We start from the raw sequence: 24,328 nt of genomic DNA on the forward strand, positions 1-24,328 counted from the left end.
CATTCAGTGTAACGAATGCCTTCTGCTGACTGTAACTGTAAAAAAACAAGACTCTTTTTATTTATTTATTGTTACGGGAAATTCATGAAAGCCTTGGCTGTCATCCATTCACTTGAAACAATTTAAAAATCATGTTTTTTTGCAGTTACAGTCGGCGGAAGGTGTCCGTAACACTGAATGACAAAGACGTCTTTGACCCTGCTGCATGTATTAGAAGGTTGAGATCCTCATCGGGCTGTAGATCAGGGGAAGGGAAGGATTGACTGTTTACTGTTTACATTTATTGCCATTTCAGCAGTTATTGCTATATCATGGCAAATACAGACAGAAAAAAACATCACATCACATTTACAAAACTAACAACCATATAAATAAAGAGATTTAATATGTTTCTTAGCATCAATACATTCTTTAAAGAAGTTGGGGAAGGGAAGGGAAGTAGTGCGTGAAGGTTAAAAGATTAGGGACTGCACTGCAAGTACTGTATGTCTAGGCTTTGATTGATCATGAATGAACACTGCTACTGACTGTTACTTATTAATCGTTTGATCTCTCTAGTCTCTGTTTGATCAAACGTCATCTACGACAGCACAGAAGTCAAGCGAGCGAACCCTTCCGATTTCAAGACCAACTCCTTGTACCGCTAGGCAAGAAACTACCATAGCACCATACTAAATGTCGCAATCCTGCCTGTGCACAAAGCATAAGAGCTTTATTAACAGCAATAACGAGATTCCTGTGGCTGGCGAAAGAGCTGCACTAATGCCAAGCTGCTGTTGTTGTAAATGATATTAGGGCATTAGAGCATTTTTGTCATATGGCCTTTTCCTTCTCTCATGCCACCTGTTCTACTTCCTTTTCTTTCTTTTTTTTTGGGGGGGGGGGGGGTGCTTGGCCTTTATCATTATAGGACAGTGTGAGAGTAGGGAGATGACTGGGAGAGATAGATGGGGCAGGGTCGGGAAATGACCCCGGTCAGACTCGAACCGGGGTCCCCGTTGGCAATGTAAGCCCAAACGTGGGGTGCTTAGTGACCGGCGCCACAGCGCCACCCCCCCTCACGCCACATGTTCTACCTCCAACGCACTGACAAACACTGACTCCAAAAAAGGAACACAGATTTCATTCTTCTTTTTGTTATGTCAGAGGACAGAAAATTGCCGCCTGGCAACAGCTGCACACCATAGAGTTCCACAGCAGGACCTGACCTAGTCCCTACCTCGCTGAAGATGTGCTTCATCTGCGCCTGCTTGGTCCTGAAGCGCTTGATTTTCTGGTGGATGCGCGGGTCCTTTTCCAGTTCCTCCAGCGTCGCCCATTTGCAGTGAAGGTAAGAGCTGTGAACAGAACACAAGCAAGGCAGCAGATTTTAGGGAACAACATCGTCTGCCGCAAATACTACAGCACAAATGCAATGCGGTGCAATACGCTGATGCTGCCTAATCTGTAGTGCAGGGGTTCCCAACCTTTTTCAGCTTGGGGCCCACTCAAAATTGTCAATTGTTCAAGGCCCACTTGGAATACCTTCAGGGCCCACTAGTCGGCCCTGGCCCATAGTTTGAGAATCACTGCTGTAGTGTATACACTTGACTTCATAGGCCTATGGGGACAACAGCACTGAGTGATGCCGTAATGGAGAAGAAATAAATGCACACATAAAAGAGATGCACAGTTGACATATTTTTCAGCTTTCGTCGTCTACCTTTTTTTATCCAGCATCTTTGAAAGTATTCAGAAGCTTGTACTACAGTAAGTGGCATAGCTTAGCCATGGGGAAACAATTGAAGAACACACAAAAGAGCAACAGTGAAATACAAGCAAGCTGAAAGGCAAGGATGAAAGAGGCGGTGAGGGTGTGTGTGTGTGTGTGTGTGAGTGTGAGTGTGTGTGTGTGTGTGTGTGTGTGTGTGTGTGTGTGTGTGTGTGTGTGTGTGTGTGTGTGTGTGTGTGTGTGTGTGTGTGTGTGTGTGTGTGTGTGTGTGTGTGTGTGTGTTGGGGGGGGTAGAAGGTGGATGAGGCATGTCTTGAAGGGGGCTCTGGAGAGTAAATAAAACGGCTCTCGACTGCAGATGAATCAACTTACAAATTTCTGTACTTGACATAGAATTCCTCCGACTCCTCAGGTGGGTCCCCTGACTCCTCCGTCTGCAGCCGGCAGATGAGCAGATGAGAGCAGTGCAATACAGGAGAGGAGAGGAGAGGAGAGGAGAGGAGAGGACAGGAGAGGAGAGGAAGGGGGAGAGGGGGGAGAAGGAGAGGGAGAGGAGATGAGAGGAGAGGAGAGGAGAGGAGAGGAGAGGAGAGGAGAGGAGAGGAGAGGAGAGGAGAAGGAGAAGAGAGGAGAGGAGATGAGAGAAGAGGGGAGGAGAGTGCAGGAGAGGAGAGGAGAGGAGAGGGGATGGATGAGAGGAGAGGAGAGCAGAGGAGGGGAGAGGAGAGGAAAGGAGAGGAGGGGGGAGGAGAAGAGAGGAGAGGGGAGGAGAGGAGGGCAGAGCAGAGCAGAGCAGAGGAGAGGAGAAGAGAAGGGAAAGAAGGGGAGAGAGGGGGAGAGGGGGAGAGAGGGGAGAGGAAGGGAGGGGAGAGGAGAGGAGAGAGGAGAGGAGAGGAGAGGATAGGAGAGGAGGGAAGAGAAGATGAGGAGAGAGAGGATGAGAGGAGAGAAGAGGAGAGAGAGGAGAGGAGAGGAGAGGAGAGGAGAGCAGAACAGAGCAGAGGAGAAGAGAGGAGAGGAGAGGATAGGAAATGAGAGGAGGAGAGGAAAGGAGGGGAGGGGAGGGGGAGGAGGAGAGGAGAGGAGATGAGAGGAGAGGAAAGGAGAGAGGAGAAGAGTGGAAAGGAGAGGAGAGGAGAGAGGCGAGGAGAGGAGAGGAGAGGAGAGGAGAGTACAGGAGAGGAGAGGAGAGGAGAGGAGAGGAGAGGAGAGGAGAGGAGAGGAGAGGAGAGGAGAGGAGAGGAGAGAAAAGGAGAGGGGAGTGCAGGAGAGGAGAGGAGAGGAGAGGAGAGGGGAGAAGAAGAGAGTAGAGGAGAGGAGAGGAGAGGAGAGAGAGGAGATGAAAGAGAGGAGAGGAGAGGAGAGTGGAGGAGAGGAGAGGAGAGGAGAGGAGAGGAGAGGAGAGGAGAGGAGGTTGCAAGAGAGAGAGAAGAGAGGAGAGGAGAGGAGAAGAGAGGAGAGGAGAAGAGAGGAGAGGGAGAGAGGAGAGAGAGAGGAGAGGAGAGGAGAGGAGAGAGGAGAGAGAGAGGAGAGGAGAGGAGAGAGGAGAGGGGAGGAGAGGAGAGGAGAGGAGAGGAGAGGAGAGGAGAGGAGAGGAGAGGAGGGGGGAGAAGAAGAGAGGAGAGGGGAGGAGAGGGGAGCGGAGCAGAGCAGAGCAGAGGAGAGGAGAGGAGAGGGGAGGAGAGGAGAGAAGAGGAGAGTGCAGGTGAGGAGAGGACAGGAGAGGAGAGGAGAGGGGAGGAGAGGAGAGGAGAGGAGGAGAGAGGGAGAGACAACAGAGATCAGATACATGAAACACGGAGCAGCGTACACACTCACACACACACACACACAGACATGTGTACACACACACACACACACCTGCACGTCCCCCCCCCTCCCACACACACACACACACAAATACACACACACAAAAAAAACACATTACACGCACACACACACTGTACAAAAAAACACATTACACACACACCGTACAAAAAAAACCATTACACACACACACACACACACACACACACACTCAGCCGTCAGAAAAGTGATCAACCCCGACCCGAGCCTGAGAATAATTAAAATGTTTGTGTCCGAACCCGTCCGAAGCCCGAGACCACTGTAATAACAACAGAACCTGTGCGCAAGCAAGATTTTCTATGTGGGCTCCTCCATACTCAAAATAGCACATGATAAATAGCCAGGATAGGCAAAGACGTTAGGATGAGGCAATTTGCAGTTTAGTTACGCACGCATAGTAAGTATAAACACACACACACACACGCACATGCACACACGCACACACACATATGACAGCGCACCTTATGTTTCTTTCGGTTAGACTAATCAGAGATGTTGGGTGCGGTGATCAAATGCATGGGAGGGGCGTGAGAGGATAAGAAAGGCGAAAACTAACGAATACGTTTTGGATACAGTCAGCACGGCTATCGAAGCAGTTGATACGTTACTGTTAGTGCAAATAAATCCCTGCGAGCCCCGTGAAGGACATGACATGTCACAGCGGACAAAATAGCCTAGTAACAGGAAACCTCTCCTACCTTGCTCCACGTAGCGTGTGCGTCACCTTAGTTATCCACATTATGCTCCTTGCTAGCCCATGCTGGAAATGTAATCCTTGGCGAACAATGCTGCGACAAACTTCGTCATTTTATGTTCAACATTCAAGACGGCATGTTAAAACATGGCCTACACTAGGCCTACAACAAAAGACCATGCGTTCACTGACAACTGTTGATTTGGCGCTTATTAAGAAAGCAAGCTGACTCGGCATTCTTGCTCGGCTGACTCGGAGTGAGCGTCCATCACTCGCACAAGTAGCCTACCAAGATTTTAATTTATGCATATTCAATTACTTGTTTTTTAATCACAAAACTGCCGTTTGCATGAACTGAAACGTTTCCTCTGGTTGTTTACAATTTTCACAATGTCTGTCTGCTTCAAGCCCGAGTCCGACCCGAGTCCGACAGATATTCTATTTTTTTTGTCCGAGTTCGGCCCGGCCCGTCGGGTTCCGACCAGGCCCGTCGGGCTTCGGTCGGGTTGCCATGCTCCGACACACACACACACACACACAGATGTGCACATGTGCATGCATTGGCTATCGTACCTCCTCCTTCTTGGCGGTCCTCACAGAGAGGATCTTCTCAATGATGTTGGCCTCATCCTCTGGAGGCTCCTGAGATAGATAGATAGATAGATAGATAGATAGATAGATAGATAGATAGATAGATAGATAGATAGATAGATAGATAGATAGATAGATAGATAGATAGATAGATAGATAGATAGATAGATAGATAGATAGATAGATAGATAGATAGATAGATAGATAGATAGATAGATAGATTATATAGTTTATTTGTCCTTTCGGAAAATTGTTGTGTGCCATTCTCAGTGCATCTGATACAATTACAAAGACATTACAATAAACAAAAACACAAACACAACCCCCCCCCCCCTCTCTCTATAGGACAAGAAGACAGGTTGACAAACAACCCAACTTAAACACAGTGTGTGTGTGTGTGTGTGTGTGTGTGTGTGTGTGTGTGTGTGTGTGTGTGTGTGTGTGTGTGTGTGTGTGTGTGTGTGTGTGTGTGTGTGTGTGTGTGTGTGTGTGTGTGTGTGTGTGTGTGTGTGTGTGTGTGTGTGTGTGTGTAAACTGTGTATTTGTAAGTATGGGTATGTTTTCTGGGACGGTTGTGTCTAGGTGTAGTTGTGTTCTCACAGTAATTAAAATCAGGACGTGTGTGTGAGTGTGTGTGTTTGCACATTCGTGTCCATGAATTGGTGTGTGTGTGTGTGTGTGTGTGTGTGTGTGTGTGTGTGTGTGTGTGTGTGTGTGTGTGTGTGTGTGTGTGTGTGTGTGTGTGTGTGTGTGTGTGTGTGTGTGTGTGTGTGTGTGTGTATTGCTCTATGTGAGTGTATGTGTGACAGCAATGTGTGCTTTGCTTGCATGTTTGTCTGTATGAGTTGGTCAATGCATGCACATGTGCACATCTGTGTGTGTGTGTGTGTGTGTGTGTGTGTGTGTGTGTGTGTGTGTGTGTGTGTGTGTGTGTGTGTGTGTGTGTGTGTGAGTGTGTGTGGGGGTGTGTGTGTGTGTGTGTGTGTGTGTGTGTGTGTGTGTGTGTGTGTGCACGCTCATGTGTGCACATTGGGCGTGTGTATGTGTGACGGCACAGTGTGCTTTGTTTGCATGTTTCTCCCTATGAGCTGGCATGTCCATGCATGTGTCTGTGTGTGTGTGTCTGTATGTCTGTGTCTGTGTGTGTGTGTGTGTGTGTGTGTGTGAGTGTGTCTGAGCGTGTGTGACAGCAACACGGACGGACAGAAGTAGGGCGCCAAGGAGGGAGGAGGCGCAGCAGGAGGAGGAGGCGAGCAGGAGGTGGGCCGGAGCTGGGCCGGGGGTGGGCTGGAGCTAGGCCGGCAGGAGGAAGAGGCATGAAGGTGGGCCGGAGTGGCGAGAGCCGACGGCATCTGTCTTGTGAACTTGCAATGAGGTGGCGTTACAGTAGGGGCCACACGTTTAAAGTAACAGTACAGTACACCTTTTTTTGATTTCCAAGTATTATTCATGAATGTGCATATCATTTTTCTTCTCAGTCTTTTCAGTACTTAGAATTATTGGTATCAGAATTATTAGCATAGCTTAGCATGATCACTGGAAGTAAATGGGAGCATTAGCATCCATCAAGCCACAAGTGATCACAGGACATGATTTTATATTTTTTGCACTCTGGTGAATTTTATATTCATTTTAAAGAGGTTTATAAGTACATTTGATTGATGTTTTGTTTGCTCCCATAGACTTGCTACACTGTATTACAATATACTGTATTCAAATGAGTAAAAATGGATTGTTATTTATTTTCCTGATGCCGTGATGTGGTTACCTCTGCTTGCCAGGCGAGCGTGGAGGCGGACAGGGCTCCCATGCTTACATTATTACAGTATACTGTATTACAATGAGCACAATGAGTAAAATTACAACGAGTAAAAATGGCTTGTTTTTTATTTATTTTTCCTGATGCCATGTGGTTACCTCGGCTTGCCAGGCGAGCGTGGATGCTTATATTACTAGTATTACAATATACTGTATTAAAATGAGTAAAAATGGATTGTTATTTATTTTTCCTGATGCCGTGATGTGGTTACCTCTGCTTGCCAGGCGAGCGTGGAGGCGGACAGGGCTCCCATGCTTACATTATTACAGTATACTGTATTACAATACACTGTATTAAAATTAGTTTAAAAAATAAAAAAATTAAATGGCTTATTTATTTCCATTTTCCATGTGGTTACCTCTGCTTGCCAGGCGAGAGTGGATGCTTATATTATTAGTATTACATTCTCTTGTTATTTATTTTCCTGATGCCATGTGGTTACCTCTGCTTGCCAGGCGAGTGTGGATGCTTATATTACTAGTATTACATTGTATTACACTTTGACTGTGAAAATGTCTTGTTATTTATTTTTTCTGACGCCATGAGGGCGCCCATGCTTACATTATTACAGTATATTGCATATTACTGTATTAAAATTAGTAAAAATGGCTTGTTATTTATTTATGTGGCGATTACCTCTGCTTGCCAGGCGAGCGTGGAGGCGTTCAGGGCCCCCATGCGTCCGGCTCCCAGCACCGCGATGGTCTCCCCGTCGTCGTCAACCACCTTGAAGTCCAGGTCCTCGTTGTACTTCCGCCGCTTCACCTGCCGCCCCGACCGACGCTTCTACATAAAACAAAACAAAACGAAACAAAATAAAACAAACAAGCGGCAAGCGGTTAATCTAATGTAACATGAAGTAGATTTTGCTAAATTTTACAGTGCTAGTTTGGCCCTACCGTGGCTGATATGGTAGGGCACACGTTTACCACTCAGCCGACCCGGGTTCGATTCCCGGTCCGGGTCCTTTGCCGGTCCTTCCCCATCTCTCTCTCCCAGCTCACTTCCTGTCTCTCCTCCACTATCCTGTCTCACAAAAAACAATAAAGGCTGAAAAGCCCCCCAAAAAATACTTAAATTTTTTTTTACAGTGCTGGTTCAAGACCTGGAGAGGTGACGGTTCTGTACACCAGAGAGGTGGGATGTCATTTTTTTGTCGGTGTTCATTCCAAACATACGATTCCGGCGTGTTAATTCAACACGTAGAGAGAGTTAAATTTACCACTCTTCTAGTTGGTCCTACGATGAATCAAAACTGCACGTGTGTGTGTGTGTGCGTGTGCGTGTGCGCATGCGCGTGCACGTGTGTGTGTGTGTGTGTGTGTGTGTGTGTGTGTGTGTGTATTAGGAGAGACAGAGATATGTCTGAAAATTAATGACTCAATATATCAAGCAGCCACGGTCTATATTAGAGCATTCTATACTTCTTTAAGCGGTCAAATCAAACAAACAAGCAAGTCAAACTCAAAGAGACATAATAGAGAAATAATGAAGTGTGAAACAAGAAATAGACATACTAAATACAAATGATAGAAGAGAAGAAAAAAAGCGCTCCACTCAGCACTCAGCACAGCAGCAGGCGGCAGCTGTTAGCTCATATGTCTGAGGAGATCCCCTTTCAACTGGGTCATGCTAGACAAGAGAGCCCATTTCTTAGCAATTAGACTTCTTTCTGGAGCTTGTAATTCTGTCACCTTTCATCTTGAAGGCCTGAAGAAGCCAGAAATGAGAATCTTCACGAACATACAGTACAGTGTGTGTTTACAATAGCTGTTACTGTCTGAATTATCCAGTAGTTTCTTCTTTTTTTTAAACTTTCACACTTCATATCGGCCTCTTCAGCTCACACAAGCCTTTTATTGGTAAAGTGTCTTAAAGGGGTATGCCACTATTTTGGGGCTTAATACAGTTAAAATCGTTGGCCAGGATTTATAAAGGTGGTAAAGTGTTTTATTTGTCATGTAAGCCGTTGTCTTGTTTTAAGACAAGTTAAAAGAGGGAGCATGTCGCTAAGCTAGTGAAAGTCAATGGATCCGTGTAGCATGTAGCAATGCTACATGGATGCATTGACTTTCACCTGAAATAGCACCAGAAATAAGGCCAGTTGTTTGTAAAGGGCAGATTATAGTTCAGCAACGGTGCCTGTTGGTTACGGTCGCTAACCACTGTTGATGTTATAGATCTGCGCAAGAGGTCTCATGTCGTTAGCCACATTTGGCTACATAGTTACAAGGCTACAGTACAGTAGTCAGACTGCAGGCATTGTGCCGCGAGTGCTAAACTGATGTATTGTTTGTTTGTTACTTACTAATTCAGTCATTGTAGCTTCCTTTATTTACACACACTATTTATTTCACTGTACCGAATAAGGTACACACGGTATAATGACTTATACTTTCACTTCCTACACCTCTGCTTCCCTAGCCTGCTTCTCACCAGATGAATCAAAACTGCACATGTGTGTATGTGTGCTTGTGTGTGTGTGTGTGGGTGTGTGTGTGGGTGTGTGTGTGTGTGTATGTGTGTGTGTGTGCCATGTCTACCCCTAAACAACTTAAATTAAACAGGCCATTCTGACCTGTAAGGTACTGCATAGGACCCTATGATTCTAATCAGTCTCTACTGATTGCTATGTAATTTGCTTCCATCACTATTTGGATTTGTAATGCTGCCTTCTTGGTGAGATCCAAATAAAAGTACTAAACTGTGTGTGTGTGTGTGTGTGTGTGTGTGTGTGTGTGTGTGTGTGTGTGTGTGTGTGTGTGTGTGTGTGTGTGTGTGTGTGTGTGTGTGTGTGTGCGCGTGCGCGCGCGTGTGTGTGTGTGTGTGTGTGTGTGTGTGTGTGTGTGTGTGTGTGTGTTTAGCTCTGTAGCCCCCTGGTGGAGCTCTAACACTCACAGAGGACTGCATGGGAGACTGTAACAGGATTCCATTTCTCCAACCAAAAAAGAATTGGAGTATTTATTGCGTCAATATCAATGTCAGCTCGTCAAAGGGCATAATAGACTATATTGACGCTTTAGAGCAGTGATTCTCAAAGTGTGGTCCGGGGACCACTGGTGGTCCGCGACAGAGCCCAGGTGGTCCGTGAGGGGATTTCTACCTTTCTAAGACAAGCTAGTAGTAGGATATATTTGTAACATTATTACAAAGCTAAGCATAGCTGAAGTCTTATTTTCATAGCAATTGTAAGACTGTCTTGTAATGTCAATAAAAAGTAAGGGATCTGTATCAAAATTAGCAATGTCAAATTAGCACCTGCCAACTGTCCATTCAGTTGACAGGTTGTCCCTGAACATTTTTTGGGGACAAAGTGGTCCTCGATCTGAAAAAGTTTGAGACACTGCTTTAGAGATTGACAGAAAACTTTTTAAAGGAATGTGTTGTGTTTCGAGGAGGACGGGCAGAATGATGGCTAAAGCTTTGCTTCCTGAAGGCGGAGCCAACGCGTGCTCTCCCAGGCCTAGTAGTGGAGCTCACGAAGCTGCAGAACTACACAGGCCAGGCAAGAGCTAGGCAACTGCTTCCCAGCATGCATTGTAGGGCTGGGTTCAAAAGATCGAATCACTATCCAATCTCGATTCACGTTCGAAAAGTGTGATATCGATTCACAACTTTGTGGATCGATTTTTTGCCGATGATTATAGGTGTTATTTTCTCAACCACATCCTGTAGCTTTCTTCCACGTACATGCACAAATACACACGACCTGTTCTAGTAAATAGTGCCAGTGTTTTCCCACCTTTCTCTCTCATACCAAGTTTCCCACTTCTTTCTCTCATACCAAGGTATTTCATGTTTGTGTGGGTATCAAAGGTTGAGATATTTAGGTTTTTATAGCCGGTCTTAAAATTTTAGGCATAAATGGGTTGTGACAACCCAGCAATACAGAAGATTGATATTGAATCGAATCGAATCGGATCGTGGATCGAATTGGATTGTGACCTTCTGGATCGGAATCGAATCGATCCAGGAAATTTGAATCGATTCCCAACCCTAATGCATTGTGCTAGCGGGTGTCCCCTGACTCACGGTGCTGTCGAGGGGGTCGCTGCTCTCCTCGCTGGCCACGGCCACGGCCGTCAGGGAGGAGGCGTCGTCACTCTCCTGCGCCTCCTGCTGGACCTCGACTTTCCTCTTGCCCTTCTTCTTCTTCTCCGGCGGGACCGCTCCCTGCTCTCTGCCAGGGGGAGGAGGAGGAGGAGGAAGAGGAAGATGATGAGGAGGAGGAGTAGGAGGAAGAGGAGGAGGAAGACAAGGATGAGAAGGAAGAGGAGGAGGAGGAGGAAGAGGAGGAGGAAAAACATGAGGAGGAGGAGGAGGAGGAGGAGGAGAAGGAGGAAGAGGAAGAGGAGGAGGAAAAAGATGAGGAAGAGGAAGAGGAGGAGGAGGAGGGGGAAGATGAGGAGGAGGAGGAAGACAAGGATGAGGAGGAATAGGAGGAGGAAAAAGATGAGGAGGAGGATGAGGAGGAGGAGGAGGAGGAGGATGAGAAGGAGGAGGAGGATGAAGATGATGAGGAGGAGGAAGAGAAGGAGCAAATAGGACGAGGAGGAGGGGGAGACGGAAGAAGAGGAGGAAGAGGTGGAGAAGGACGGAAATGAGGAGGAAGAGGGGGAAGGAAGAAGGAGGAAAAAAGAGAAAGCAGAAGGGAGAAATTGGAGAAAGATGATGGGGAACAGGAGGAAGAGATGGAAGAAGAGGAAGATGAGGAGAAGGGAAGGTAGAAGAAGAGGAAGACGAGAAGGAGGAGGAGGGGGTGAGAGAGGTGGTAGAGGAGAAGACAGGAAGACAAATATGATGAGAAAAGAGCAAAGAAGGAGGAGGAACAGGACGAGGAGGACGAAGAGGAGGGGAAGGGGGAAGTGGAGGTGGAAGAGGAGGAGAAGGAGGAAGAGAAGGAGAAGGAGGAGGAAGAGAAGGAGCAAATAGGACGAGGAGGAGGGGGAGACGGAAGAAGATGATGATGAGGAGAAGGAGGAAGTGGAGGAGGAAGAGGAGGGGAAGGGGGAAGTGGAGGAGGAAGAGGAGGAGAAGGAGGAAGTGGAGGAGGAAGAGGAGGGGAAGGGGGAGGTGGAGGAGGAAGAGGAGGAGAAGGAGGAAGTGGAGGTGGAAAAGGAGGGAAGGGGGAGGTGCAGGAGGAAGAGGAAGAGAAGGGGGAGGTGGAGAAGGAAGAGGAGGGGAAGGAGGAGGAGGAAGAGAAGGAGAAGGAGGAAGTGGAGGAGGAAGAGGAGAAAATGGAGATGGAGGAAAGGGGAGGAGGAGACAGGAGGAGGAGGGAGGGAGGAGAGGAGGAGGTGGAGGAGAGCAGAAAGTAGAAAAAGGAGGAAATTAGGAGGAGGAGGAGGAAGAGAAGGAGGAGAAGTGAAGAAGGCAGGAAAGAGGATGTGGAGGAGGACAGGAGGAGGAGGTGGAGGAGGAAGAGGGAGGAGAAGGAGGAAGTGGAGGGGAAGGGGGAGGTGGAGGACGAAGTGGAGAAAATGGGAGATGGAAAGGGGGGAGTACACAGAAAGGAGAGAGGGAGGGAGGAGAGGCGAGGTGGTAGAGCAGAAAGTAGAAAAAGGAGGAAATTAGGAGGAGGAGGAGGAAGAGAGAAGAAGGCAGGAAAGAGGGATGATAAGCAGAGTAAAAGGGAGGAGAGACAAGGTGGTAGAGCAGAAAGTAGAATTAAGAGAAAAGGAGGAGGAGGAGGAGGGAGGACAAGGAGGAAGGGGAAGAGGAGGAAGAGAGAAGAAGGCAGGAAAGAGGGATGATAAGCAGAGTAAAATAATGATAACACTGGTTGCAACAGGAGAATTTCAGCAGCAGCAGCAGCAGCAGGCAGCAGCTCCCACCTGACTCCACTGGGGCTTGCAGAGCAGATATGACTGCAGCTTGCATCATAGAGTCCACAGTTTACTCTTCAGGAAAACACAGCTCCTTGCTACAGTAACGGCTTATTAAACAGCTCCTTGCTACAGTAACGGCTTATTAAACAGCTCCTCTTGCTACATCCTACAAGCAATAACTAACGGCTTATTATTATGGGGCTGAATGTGTTCTGTGCTGTTTAAGCTAATCAAGAGATGTATTAATCAACTGATGAACTCCACGAGGTAATTTGGCTAATTGTGCAGCTTGGGCTGAGTGCTGTACTGTGTGCTAGATAGATAGCTCAGCTGGATCGGGTCTTCATAGCAGGTCAAATGATGCTTTGCTCTTCTCTGCTCTAGATCAAGCGGGGCATCCCTAGCAAAAGCCTCCTTATTGTCCCTGCAAAAACAACAGTCACACATCCATTTACAACGCACGCGTGCACACACACGCACGCACACACACACACACACACAAACACACACACACCATCGTCACCTTGCTAATAAAATTCTCTACGTCATATTTTTTGCATAAATTCTCTAATCATGATGCTTCCACCAACAGCACAATTGCCTATAACCTCAGTTGATGGTTGCACATGTCAAGAGTCCTGAGGAGAGAATTTAGGACAAGTTGGGTATCACTTTGATAGTTACAATAAGCATGACATGTGACAATAAACAAAAACAGTGACATGAGACAATGATGAAACATAAGTGACAAACATAATGTCAATGTATAGATATGGTAATAAAGGTGTCATTACATGTCATTTAACCCATTTAAGCCTAAGCCCTTTTTGGGAAAAGGTGCCCTCTACCTATTGAAACCTAAATATCTCAGCCTCCGAAGCATACAAAAACATGAAATGAGATGGATATAAATGCTAGGATCTTCATTTTGCACTAGAATGTGTACATTCAGCTCTAACATACCCACATTTTAATAAAACAGCTCAAATCTGAAGAACCTGAATGCAGCGTATATGTCGCTCCAGGACACAATGGGTTAAGCATTGTCCTGTCTAAGGAGCCTAACCAGCCCAAACATTGTAAACTTGTCATGAATGACACTTAATGACACTTTACTGTACCATTAATGCCAATGACATAATGTTTACTGTATGACACTTATATGACTGCGTTCTGTCATTACATTACAGTACACTTTTATCCAAAGTGACTAACAGTTAAGTCACAGGGTAAGTTTTGGGGTATTGGTTACAGTCCCTAGAGTAATGTGGGCTTAGGTGCCTTGCTCAAGGGCACCTCAGCCATGGATGGAGGTGCAGGGTGAGGTCAGGTGGGATTTGAACCTACAACCCTCATATTGAAACACCAACTCTCTGACTGCTAGGCCATGGCTGCCCAATCATGTTTATGATGGCACTGTCAAGTTACCAACAGTTGTTTGACCTCCCAGAAACTTATTTAAAGGGGCACCATGTAGGATAATGTAGTTTGCGCTGTGCCCGTGGCATGCCTGTCTCAAAATCTACAAAGTCATGAAAATATGATGTTTAAATAAACTCGCTGTGAGTCTTTCCTCACGGAATGCCAGCAGTGGATACAAATCTGAATACGGTATGTAAAGTGATTTTTCGTATGAAAGGTGTTTCCCACGACACTCGCTCAGACCGCTCTGCCCAAAGTTACATGTGGGGTTCTCTGACAGCAGACTATGAAAGTGGTCGCGAGAGTCATCGTTGACTTACTAATCACTCAAATAAGCATCGGCTGACTTGGGACAGTGATTAATTAAACTTAAATTAATCCTACATAGAGCCCCTTTAAATGATTTTATCAAGGTGAAGACATGGGTCATTTCATGTGAAATCAGACACTTTAGGACCCGACCGACACGGATTTCAATCATACTTGCTGTGCCTGTTTAGTAGCAAGGCTGAATGCATAGTGTCCTACCATCATATGTAAACATTCACTAGTCTGTTTCTCCCTTAATATTGGTATCAGATTCACACAAATGCAGCTCTGGGGTGCTACCTTGCTACTAAACAGGCACAGCAAGTATGATTGAAATCCATGTCAGTCGGGTCCCAAAGTGTCTGATTTCACGTGAAATGACCCATATTTAATGTATTGTAATCCTAACGGCCCTTCATCTCAGCTCTGCTCATCTCATCCTGGCCCTGGCCTTTGCCTGCAGTGACTCATGCTGACTTGCACCTGCACCTGGTCTCTCTGGCCTGTCCTCCCTCTCTTTTACAAGACCCTGCAAAGGAAAAGAGGACAAGGAGAGGAGGATGAGGATGAGGAGAGAAAAAGGAGAAATCATATCTGTCGCTAAGCGCATAGGAAGTGTGAAACTGACTGACATAATTGTTTACGTTCACATGACGTTATAAATTCCAAATTAATAATTCAGAATTAAATAGTTCAGTCGAGTTTCCTTTGATCTTTCATTTAATTGCGAATTAAGAAGTGTTTACATGGCATTTTCAAGGCGGAATTAAGCTTTATTCAGAATTAAATGGAGTTAATTCTGAATTAAATGTCTCTCTCAATTGAGTGATATCAGGGGTCCTGAGGTGACAAGAAGAGACTCAGATTAATCCAAGACATGGTATTGGAAAGTGCAAAATTGTCAGCAGCAGCATAGCCTCTTACTGTAGGTGGGCCCGTCAACAGGCCAGTCAGTCTTTGCTGAAAACAATTAACTACATCGTAACAAACATAGGTACAGTATGGCAATGCAACGAGTCTTAGCAACCGATTTAAGTGATACTGTCCCATTTTTGGAAGTAAGCTTATTTTACACCTCTCCTTGAGTTAAATAATAGGCTTTTACCGTTCTCCTGTACTTCCAACCGTTTTTTAGTTATGGCAGTGCTCATTTCACCTCCAAGCTAACAGCTAACATTGAGTCCTATGAGACCAGTTAGCCGCGAGCTGGTCTCATAGGACTCAATGTTAACGGCTAGCATGGAGGTAAAATTTGCACTGCCATACCCAGAGAACGGTTGAAAGTACAGGAGAACGGCAAAACCCCATTATTTAACTCAAGGGGAGTTGTAATATGAGCTTATTTCCAAAAATGGGACAGTATCACTTAAGACTTTGTCATTACCATTTTGGTGACAATAAGGTTACATGCGTATAACAGAGGCTCTGAGCTAAGGATTGAGGAGAGTTATTGAGGAGAGTTAAACGTTTACAAGTGGCTTCTTACTTGGGCTTCCTGCCTCTTTGTCTGGGAGGGGACGATGTGGCCTTGCAGTCCACGGGGGCGGCTGCAGCTGCGACTGCGATGGCGACAGCAGCAGGTTTGGGCTTGGCCTCGCGACCTTTCCTGCCTTTCTTAGGCTCCTTTGGTGACTTCTGCTCCTTGGCGGACTTCTTGGACTCCTTGACCTCTTTGACCTCTTTGACCTTGTCCTCCTTGGGTGCTTTCGACTTGCGCGGCAGGATCTCCTTCAGCTCCTTCCGTTTCTTTGGTTTGGATTCGCCGTCTCGTTCCCGTTCCCGTTCCCGTCCCGTTGCTGATGTTGCTGCTGCCGACTTCTGCCACGTGGTGGTGGTGGCGCCGGCTGACGTGGTTGCGGCGTGCGGCTCCTTCTTATCTTTTTTCTTCCGTTTCTTCTTCACGCGTGCGCCGCCCCCTCCGCCACCACCACCGCCGCCAGCCTGCCCGCCCCCTCCATCGTCCTCCTCGCTGTTGCCGGTGGGCGACGCTGGCGGGCGTGCCGCGTTGAGGCCCCCGCCGCGCCCTCCTCCTCCGCCACCGCCACCAGTCCCCGAGGAGCCCCCCTCCCAGGTCCCGTGCGAGTGCTTGGTGTGGGCCATGCAGTGATTGGTCGTCCCGCCGAGGACGCGGATGGTCTCTTTGCCGTTCGGGCCCACGGGAAACGTGATTTGTGCGTTTTGGTCAGTGGCAGTAGAGGAGGCGGCGGAGGAGGCTGCTGCTGTTGGGCTGCTGTGCTTTATCGAGTGGGTGCCGGACATCTGGGAAGAAAACACAGAAAATACAAGACACAACCAGGATTAGGGATGCAACGATTAATCGATTAATCGACTTTAATCGATCAATGCGTTAATCTATTAAAAAACATTAATCGCAATTAATTGACAATTCAACGGACAAGAGACCCAGGTGAAATGGGCATGTGAAGAGTGTGTGTGAAGAGGGGTGTGAATAGTGGGAATAATTCAATCACCTTACCCCCTTAACCCTAGATTGAAATAGAATGAATGTAAATGTGGTATTTTATCTCAATTTTTAATTACATTATTTAGATTTTGTATTGTATAACATTGGGACTTCCACTGCTTATCAATTAATCGTAAGTCGATCGATAAGGCTATCAACTAATGATTAATGAATTAATCGATATTTTGCATCCCTAACCAGGATTGATTTGATTTGCATTAAAAATGAAAGTGAATTGTCCATTGATCCACACATCAGCTCTCACATTATCTGTCGTGCCCAAAATATAACAATGAAACCAATTGGCATGGAGTGGATCACATTGAAATAACACTGAAACAAAGTAACAAGGGCATTTTCCCAAGAACTTAGCTCAGTCACCAACTCTTCTCAGATCAACTCCATGACGTTCACTTGGGATGAGTTGTAAAGCTATCAGAGGCTTATCATTCAAACAAATCAAAGCCACTGGGTTCTTCTAGTGTCAAGTTTACCCCTTTTTATGTTGACCTCCACAATTACATGCGTTAATACACATTAGTACATTAATGACTACACCAATATTTTTTTTTGGAATGCCCATGAGGTCAAAAGGTCAAGATATACATATTATAAACAATAGTGGTTTGATGAACAGGATGAACAAAAATACAATAAAGCACCGTCACACAACCACACAACATGCAATCAGAATAAGCTTAATTAAGTTACACACATTTTCCATTAGGGCTGCAAGATATTAGAGAAATATGCGATACACGATAACATGACTGTGTATCGCGATATCGATATTACTCGCGATATTTAATATACATATATTTTCCCCTCTCTACTTGACATTCTACACTTTATCATGTATGAAACAACTGGGAGCAATGTTTTATTTCCAACATTATTTTTATTAGGAAAAAACATTGCTAATATACAGCATCAACTTAAAATGTCAACCTTTTTAATACCTTTAACCTTTCCACCAAATTGGTTGTTATTAAAAATTAAAGAGTAGGTATCACGATATAACCCAATTGTCCATTGATCCACACATCAGCTCTCACATCTACAGTACCTGTCGTGCCCAAAATATAATAATGAAACCAATTGGCATGGAGTGGATTACATTGAAATAACATAGAAAACAAAGCAACAAGGGCATTTTCCCAAAGAATTTAGCTCAGTCACCAACTCTTCTCAGATCAACTCCACGAAGTTCACTTGGGAAGAGTTGTAAAGCTATCAGAGGCTCATCACTCAAACAAATCAAAGCCACTGGGTTTTTCTAGTCAAGTTTACCCCTTTTTATGTTTACCTCCACATTTACATGCGTAGGTAGGTAGACATACTGTAAGTACATTAATGACTACACCATTTTAACACCAAGTAAAAGTAAAAGTTAAAAAAAGAAACACAGTTTTCTTCCAACACAAGTAACTGATCTGAGTAACCAGTAGACCTGTGTACTTCTCTTACAATCAGCTAACTCGGCACTGGTTGGATCAAGTTTGTGGTGGGTCCTTGTTACGTTTTCAGTAACAACACAGTCTGTCTATCTCATTCGGTACAATGGTGTAAATGGTGTAACAGCTATGCGATGTCATGTGCTAGTGTTGTAATTACATCACAAATGTACTTCTAGTTTTACTTTTGACACCTGTCACCTGACACCTTTGCCCATGAGGTCAAAAGGTCAAGATACACACATTGTAAACAATAGTGGCTTGATGAAAAGGGAGAACAAAAATACAGTACAGCACTTTCACAAACCACACAACATGCCATCAGAATAAGCTTAATTACGCGCTAAGCCCCCCACATTTGGGCTTACATTGCCCACGGGGACCCCGGTTCGAGTCCGGCCGGGGTCATTTCCCGCCCCTGCCCCATCTCTCTCTCCCAATCATTTCCTGTCTACTCTCACACTGTCCTGTAATAATAAAGGCCAAAAAGTACTTTAAAAAAAGAATAAGCTTTGTTGAGTTACACACATTCTCCATGGCCAAGACACACAGCCAAAAAAACCCTTATGGGCTGAAAAGGCAAAGAAAAGTTTGGAGACTAATCTTCAAAGAGTAGGCTTAGCTCTGCGCTACACATTAATGACAAAGGACAGTGTCACAGCAAGAGGCTGCGTTAAACTTTCAACGTAAGCTGGTCATTTGCAGCAGCCAGACAAACCACTGTTGATTCACCACTCAGGTGGGTCAAAAACTCTATTAAGACGCAGCACAACATGACACCAACCAATTACAATGGTGGCAGCCTACATCACTTCCTGCACCCAATTCCCTACCAGAAGAGGATAAAAAAAACACCCAGATGAGGGCCCTGCAGTGGCCGAACGGTAGGGCACTCGTCTACCATGCGGCTGACCCGGGTCGTTTGCCGGCCCTTCCCTGTCTCTCTCTCTCCCCCCTCGCTTCCTCTCACCACCTTCACTGTCCTATCAGAAATGAAGTCAAAAAGACCACACACAAAAAATAAAACACACATCATGGTTCACTTTGAAAAAATAGGTTGAATTTGGTTGAACTTTTCAGTCCCTGAACACTATGGTTCTCGTCGTCAGCTGGTTTGAGATTTGCTGTGGGAACTCTTTGTTGACCTAAAAACATGGCGTAAGACAGAACAGTAAGAGAGTAGAAAAACTCCTGGGTAATGATAAACTCATTTCTCAGCCCTGCCCCATCTCTCTCTCCCAATCGTTTCTGGTCTACCCTCACACTGTCCTCTAATAATAAAGGCCAAAAAGCCTTCACTGTTCTTGGCAAAAGTAAAGCGCCAGAAACATTGCTTTCCGGACAGGTTAGGGTTAGGCATGGTTTTGGTCAGGGCACAGCAGAGCCTTCTTGCGTTTAGTGACAGAAATTAGCTGCGAAAACAGGAATTCGCCGCCACCGGCATAGCGGGGAAACTGTGTGAACCTGGTCACGTGACAAAAGTGCTTTCCCGCAGTGTTGAGGAGGACCACGACTTTACTTGCAAAGGCGTTGCACGTTGCAACATGCACCTAAATGTGGATTGCACCACTGGCGTGAAATAAATCCGCCTTCGCATGATGCCAGTCTTGTTTTCTGGAACTTCAGTGGGACGGCGAAAGAAAGAAAGCCTGGTGACAGCACTTTCCTTTCCACCGCATGGGGACACTGAAAACTGAGTCGTGATGGCTGTGAAGGCTGTCTGGAAAGCTTATTCTCCTCACCCAGCTCCGCTTCACTCCGCTCCCCTCTCTCTCTCACTAATGTCCCCTCCAGCTCCACATGCCTCCTTCCACACTGGCAGCCAGTGAGTGCATTCCAATATGCGACCTTGCTTCCTCCACTTGTGCTTGTGGCCTCGTACCAGGAAGTAATATGTCATGATGACATCACTGACAACAGCATTATATTTCAATCTATCTTGCAAAAACTCAATTGTGAAGTCTTTCTCATTTGAAATTGGGATGTTGAATGAAAAACAGTCTCCCAAAAGTTGTTGTGGTTTGGCTGACAGCTGGGAAACTTTATCGTTTTCTCCACGGAGGAGGGGCCAGGAGGCGGGGCGAGGCCACAAGCACAAGTGGAGGAGGCAAGGTCGCATATTGTAATGCACTCAGTGACACCATTCCACAACCAAGCAAGCCGCCGCCATCCTGTCCAATCCTCCTCTTCCCTTCCGACGCATACGTACAGACACGGAGCCTGGCCGTCACAAAGCACCACGCCGCGCCACACCATAAGCACCATACCACACTCCCCCACTCACAGATGCAGAGCCTGGCCGTCACAAAGCACCACGGCGTACCCCACCATAAGCACAATAACACCACCCTCCCCCCCACTCTCTCTCACACACACACACACACACACACACACACACACCCACACACACACACACACACACTCACACACACTCTCACAGATGCCGAGCCTGGTCGTCACAAAGCACCACGCCGTGCCGTACCACACCATAAGCACAACAACACCCTCCTCCCCCCACTCACACACACACACACACACACACACACACACACACACACACACACACACACACACACACACACACACACACACACACACACACACACACACACACACACACACACACACACACTCTCACAGATGCGGAGCCTGGCCATCACAAAGCACCACGCCGTGCCACTCCATAAGCACCACACCCCCACTCACTCCCAGATGCGGAGCAAGCTTGCCTCACCACCCCCACTCACTCCCAGATGCGGAGCAAGCTTGCCTCAGCAAATGCAACCAGCCTGGGCTGCACAGCACAACGCAGTCACACTGTGGTGACACTCATGTGGTACTCCTCGCGACGCACACAGAATATGGAAAGATACAACAATGGGAAAATCGCTGGCAGAAATGACAGGTAGGGGGGGAAACCTGGCAATGGGGGGAATGTGAATGGAGAGGAAGGGCAAAGACCGTCGAGAGGGCCTCACCAGAGAGAGTAGAGAGAGAGAGGTTCCATTGGCCCATTGTTTCCTGGTTCTATTATGGCCCCCCTTAGGCAGACCTAGGCAGACCTAAGGACTGTTCTATTCATTGTAGGAGCATTATGACACGGCCCTTTAGGCAGACCGGAACCTGGTCATGTTAGGTGCCCATAGAAACCTAGTATGTTGGCATATCTCTATACTTATAGAATCTCTGGCCTCACCGCTCAAGCGGAGTAGGGCACTGAACCAAAGATAATTAGACCACCTCTGACTGAACTGCTACAACAGTGACCGGGGTTCGATTCAGGACCGAGTCCTTTGCCGACCCTTCCCCCTCTCTCTCTCCAGACTGGCTTCCTGTCTGTCTCAACTGTCCTATCACAAAAAAATAAGGCCCAAAAAGTCCAAAAAAGGAGCGAGAGTTTGCGTTTATGATATTTGTTTGAACAGATGTGAGCCTCAATCTGCTTGCCGTACACTTACACAAAGCTATGATTTCACTGGGATTTTAAAAAGTTTCATTTCAATCATTATAATCTTTGCTCAACTCTTGTACCTGATATTATATACCATGGGGAAGCATCATATCCCTTACGGATGCACTACCACAGCAGCACTGACTATTATTCAGTACCAGATGAAATACGCATTTCCTCCTCACAGCTTACCTACAAAACTGGCTATAAGCTACAGTATGTCATAACAATGGTGGGGGTGGCGTCCGCGCCAATGTCTTTTTCTGAGCGTTTTGCTCGGTGCGTAATTCCAAGAACAGTATGGCGAAAAGGAAGAAAGTAGTCATACACACACACACACACACACACACACACACACACACACACACACACACACACACACACACACACACACACACACACAAACTGGGAACAGTGATGATGGGCTAGCCCTGAAACGTTTGTCCCTTGTCTGTGTGTTTTATTTACTTTATTTGGCTTTGTTTAATACAGTTTTGATTTTGCATTCAGCTCTTGTGTGTGACTCCTTTCTTCCTTTTCGCCATATTTGTATAACATGGTGATAATGGTTTTACTTTCAAGACCTCACAATTCTTACAGCATTTTTGGATGATTTCTTTGATGCTATTTTATGAATCAACTCTCTAGGTGCACTATCCACTGTGCACAAGAACACAACATAATAATAATAATGAAGAAGGGGAATCCAGGGTCTCAGTCTACCAAAGTAAAGACTTTGTTGTCTTGTTAGTCCATCAATGATGAATTCCAAAAACAGTACGAAATCAATTCCTGCTTTCTGACACGAGTCAATACAACCCTTGGCAGAATATCACAGCAAGACACAAAAGAGACACACCTCCCCCATCCCCATATTCATCTGCTAAAAGGCCTGATACAGAGAGCTCTTTTCCAAACGGGGTCGTCGACTCGACAATGTATAATTTTCGCTAAAAGCCATCTAAGCTGTAACAGCATGTACCTCTTAAAATAAAAACAACTTAGTAATTTAGTAATAACAGGATAATTTAGCAAATGTCACTGCACATTCCCCTATTTCCAGCAAGTGAAAGGTGTGTGAGCAATTAGAGTCTTCACCAGAAAAAACAAAGACTTTCAGCAGATAATGGGTATAGAAATCTTTACATGTACAGTCCAGTCCATAATGGTGACCAATTACTCTCTGTGGAGAGTAGTACAGTGTAGGGCTGGGCAATATGACGATTTATATCGTTGTCGTGATATAAAAGTGTATATCGTGACCTTTCTCCTATATCGTTTATATCGTGATGGTAATTTTTATCAATTTTATACAATTGAATATCATTTAATTACATTTCATGTTGTCACAATACACACTGTAAGTTAATGTAACTGTAAAAATAAGAATAAAAAGATCCATTTTAAAGAAAGGTTGTTTTGCGACATGAAAAAATAAAGAGCAAATAAAGAGAATAACCGAAAACGTATGTAATTTTGCTATATCGTGATATATACGTTATCGTGATATAAAGTAATCCATATCGTGATATTGCTTTTCTTCCATATCGCACAGCGCTAATGGTGACCAATTACAGTCTGTGGAAAGTAGTGCAGCGTATTGATGTCCACTCAGGGTGACGCCATATTGAACACAGATTCAAAATAAATGGCCAAACTAGTATATTACAGCTCTTCTGTGCTAAATATTGATATTTATCTTATGTTCTCTTTGACACAGCATCACACTAAATCCAAGTCTTTTTTTTTCCTTCTTTTCAACAGGAAGGAGATCTATTCTGGGCATACAGACGCCGGGACTTAGAATAGAAACGTTTTGTACGACTAATCCTCCGACAATATTGGCTACTCTACAGTCACGATGATCAGATCCACAACCAGAGGCTACTGACTGACCAGGCGCACTGACAAAAGACAATGGGGCTCGGACGGATCGTCCATTTTTAAACCATGGGTTATTTTTAAAACCGCGCAAAAAAGAAGCATGTGAGAGCAGGAGTTGGGGCGTGCCTGGGTGAGTGAGCGAGGCGAGCGAGGCGAGTGAGCGAGGCGAGGGAGCGCACGCTGCTGGGCGCAGGTTTATCTGTTGCAGGTACTGGGGGATAATGTCAATGAATCACAGGCTGGAGCGTGGAGCTGGAATCAGGGCCGTTGCCACGACAACAGGCTCGGTACCAAGCTGCAGGAAGCAGCAACGTAAACACGCAGTCACCACGGTAACCCTTTCCACACCGCAACGCAGCCCCAGCGCAGCCCAGAGAGAGAGCACGGGGAGCTGCTGGACATATTTTCCCTCCATTTTGCACTTCGTCAGTCAGACACGAGGAGTGCGTGCAGTGCGGAGTCGAAAAAGACACACGACTCCCCCACATCATGAAACAGATGGTGTGAAGCAAGCAAGGCGGCTTTTGCTGCTGTAGTCTAGTCTGCCCATTTCCCCTGAACTGCCCTTATGGGGGACTCTCTCACGGCAAGCCATACAGTACTGTAAGCTTAAGGTCTGCATGGAGAAGGTCATGTCTAATTTAGGGATGAAGCTGCTTCTCCTCTATTAATGCATGAGACCTTCTCATTACAGCTACAAGGCATGTCATGAATTTAGATGTTTTGTTTAAGGAACTGAGGATTGGACTGGAGGTTATAAATATACTTCCCCTCAAGATCGATGTTGTGAAGGGAAATGTTTTTTACTTGTCTACCTGAGGAAACATTTGACAACACTGTTTTTGGGAGTCATCAT

General features: G+C 45.9%; 1 protein-coding gene across 1 annotated transcript in view; it reads right to left on the minus strand.

The window, feature by feature from the left end:
* chd6 (chromodomain helicase DNA binding protein 6) overlaps positions 1-24,328 on the minus strand; it is a 109,248-nt gene that overhangs the window by 75,359 nt on the left and 9,561 nt on the right. The window contains exons 3-8 of the mRNA XM_063214795.1: positions 15,706-16,478; positions 10,693-10,840; positions 7,297-7,446; positions 4,823-4,892; positions 2,084-2,147; positions 1,220-1,337 (exon numbers count right to left, since the gene is read on the minus strand). Coding sequence (XP_063070865.1) covers positions 1,220-1,337; positions 2,084-2,147; positions 4,823-4,892; positions 7,297-7,446; positions 10,693-10,840; positions 15,706-16,478 — 1,323 coding nt within the window. The remainder of the gene's footprint in view (positions 1-1,219; positions 1,338-2,083; positions 2,148-4,822; positions 4,893-7,296; positions 7,447-10,692; positions 10,841-15,705; positions 16,479-24,328) is intronic.

This window comes from Engraulis encrasicolus, chromosome 14 (assembly GCF_034702125.1).
Source record: "Engraulis encrasicolus isolate BLACKSEA-1 chromosome 14, IST_EnEncr_1.0, whole genome shotgun sequence".
NCBI classification, from domain to species: Eukaryota; Metazoa; Chordata; class Actinopteri; order Clupeiformes; family Engraulidae; genus Engraulis; species Engraulis encrasicolus.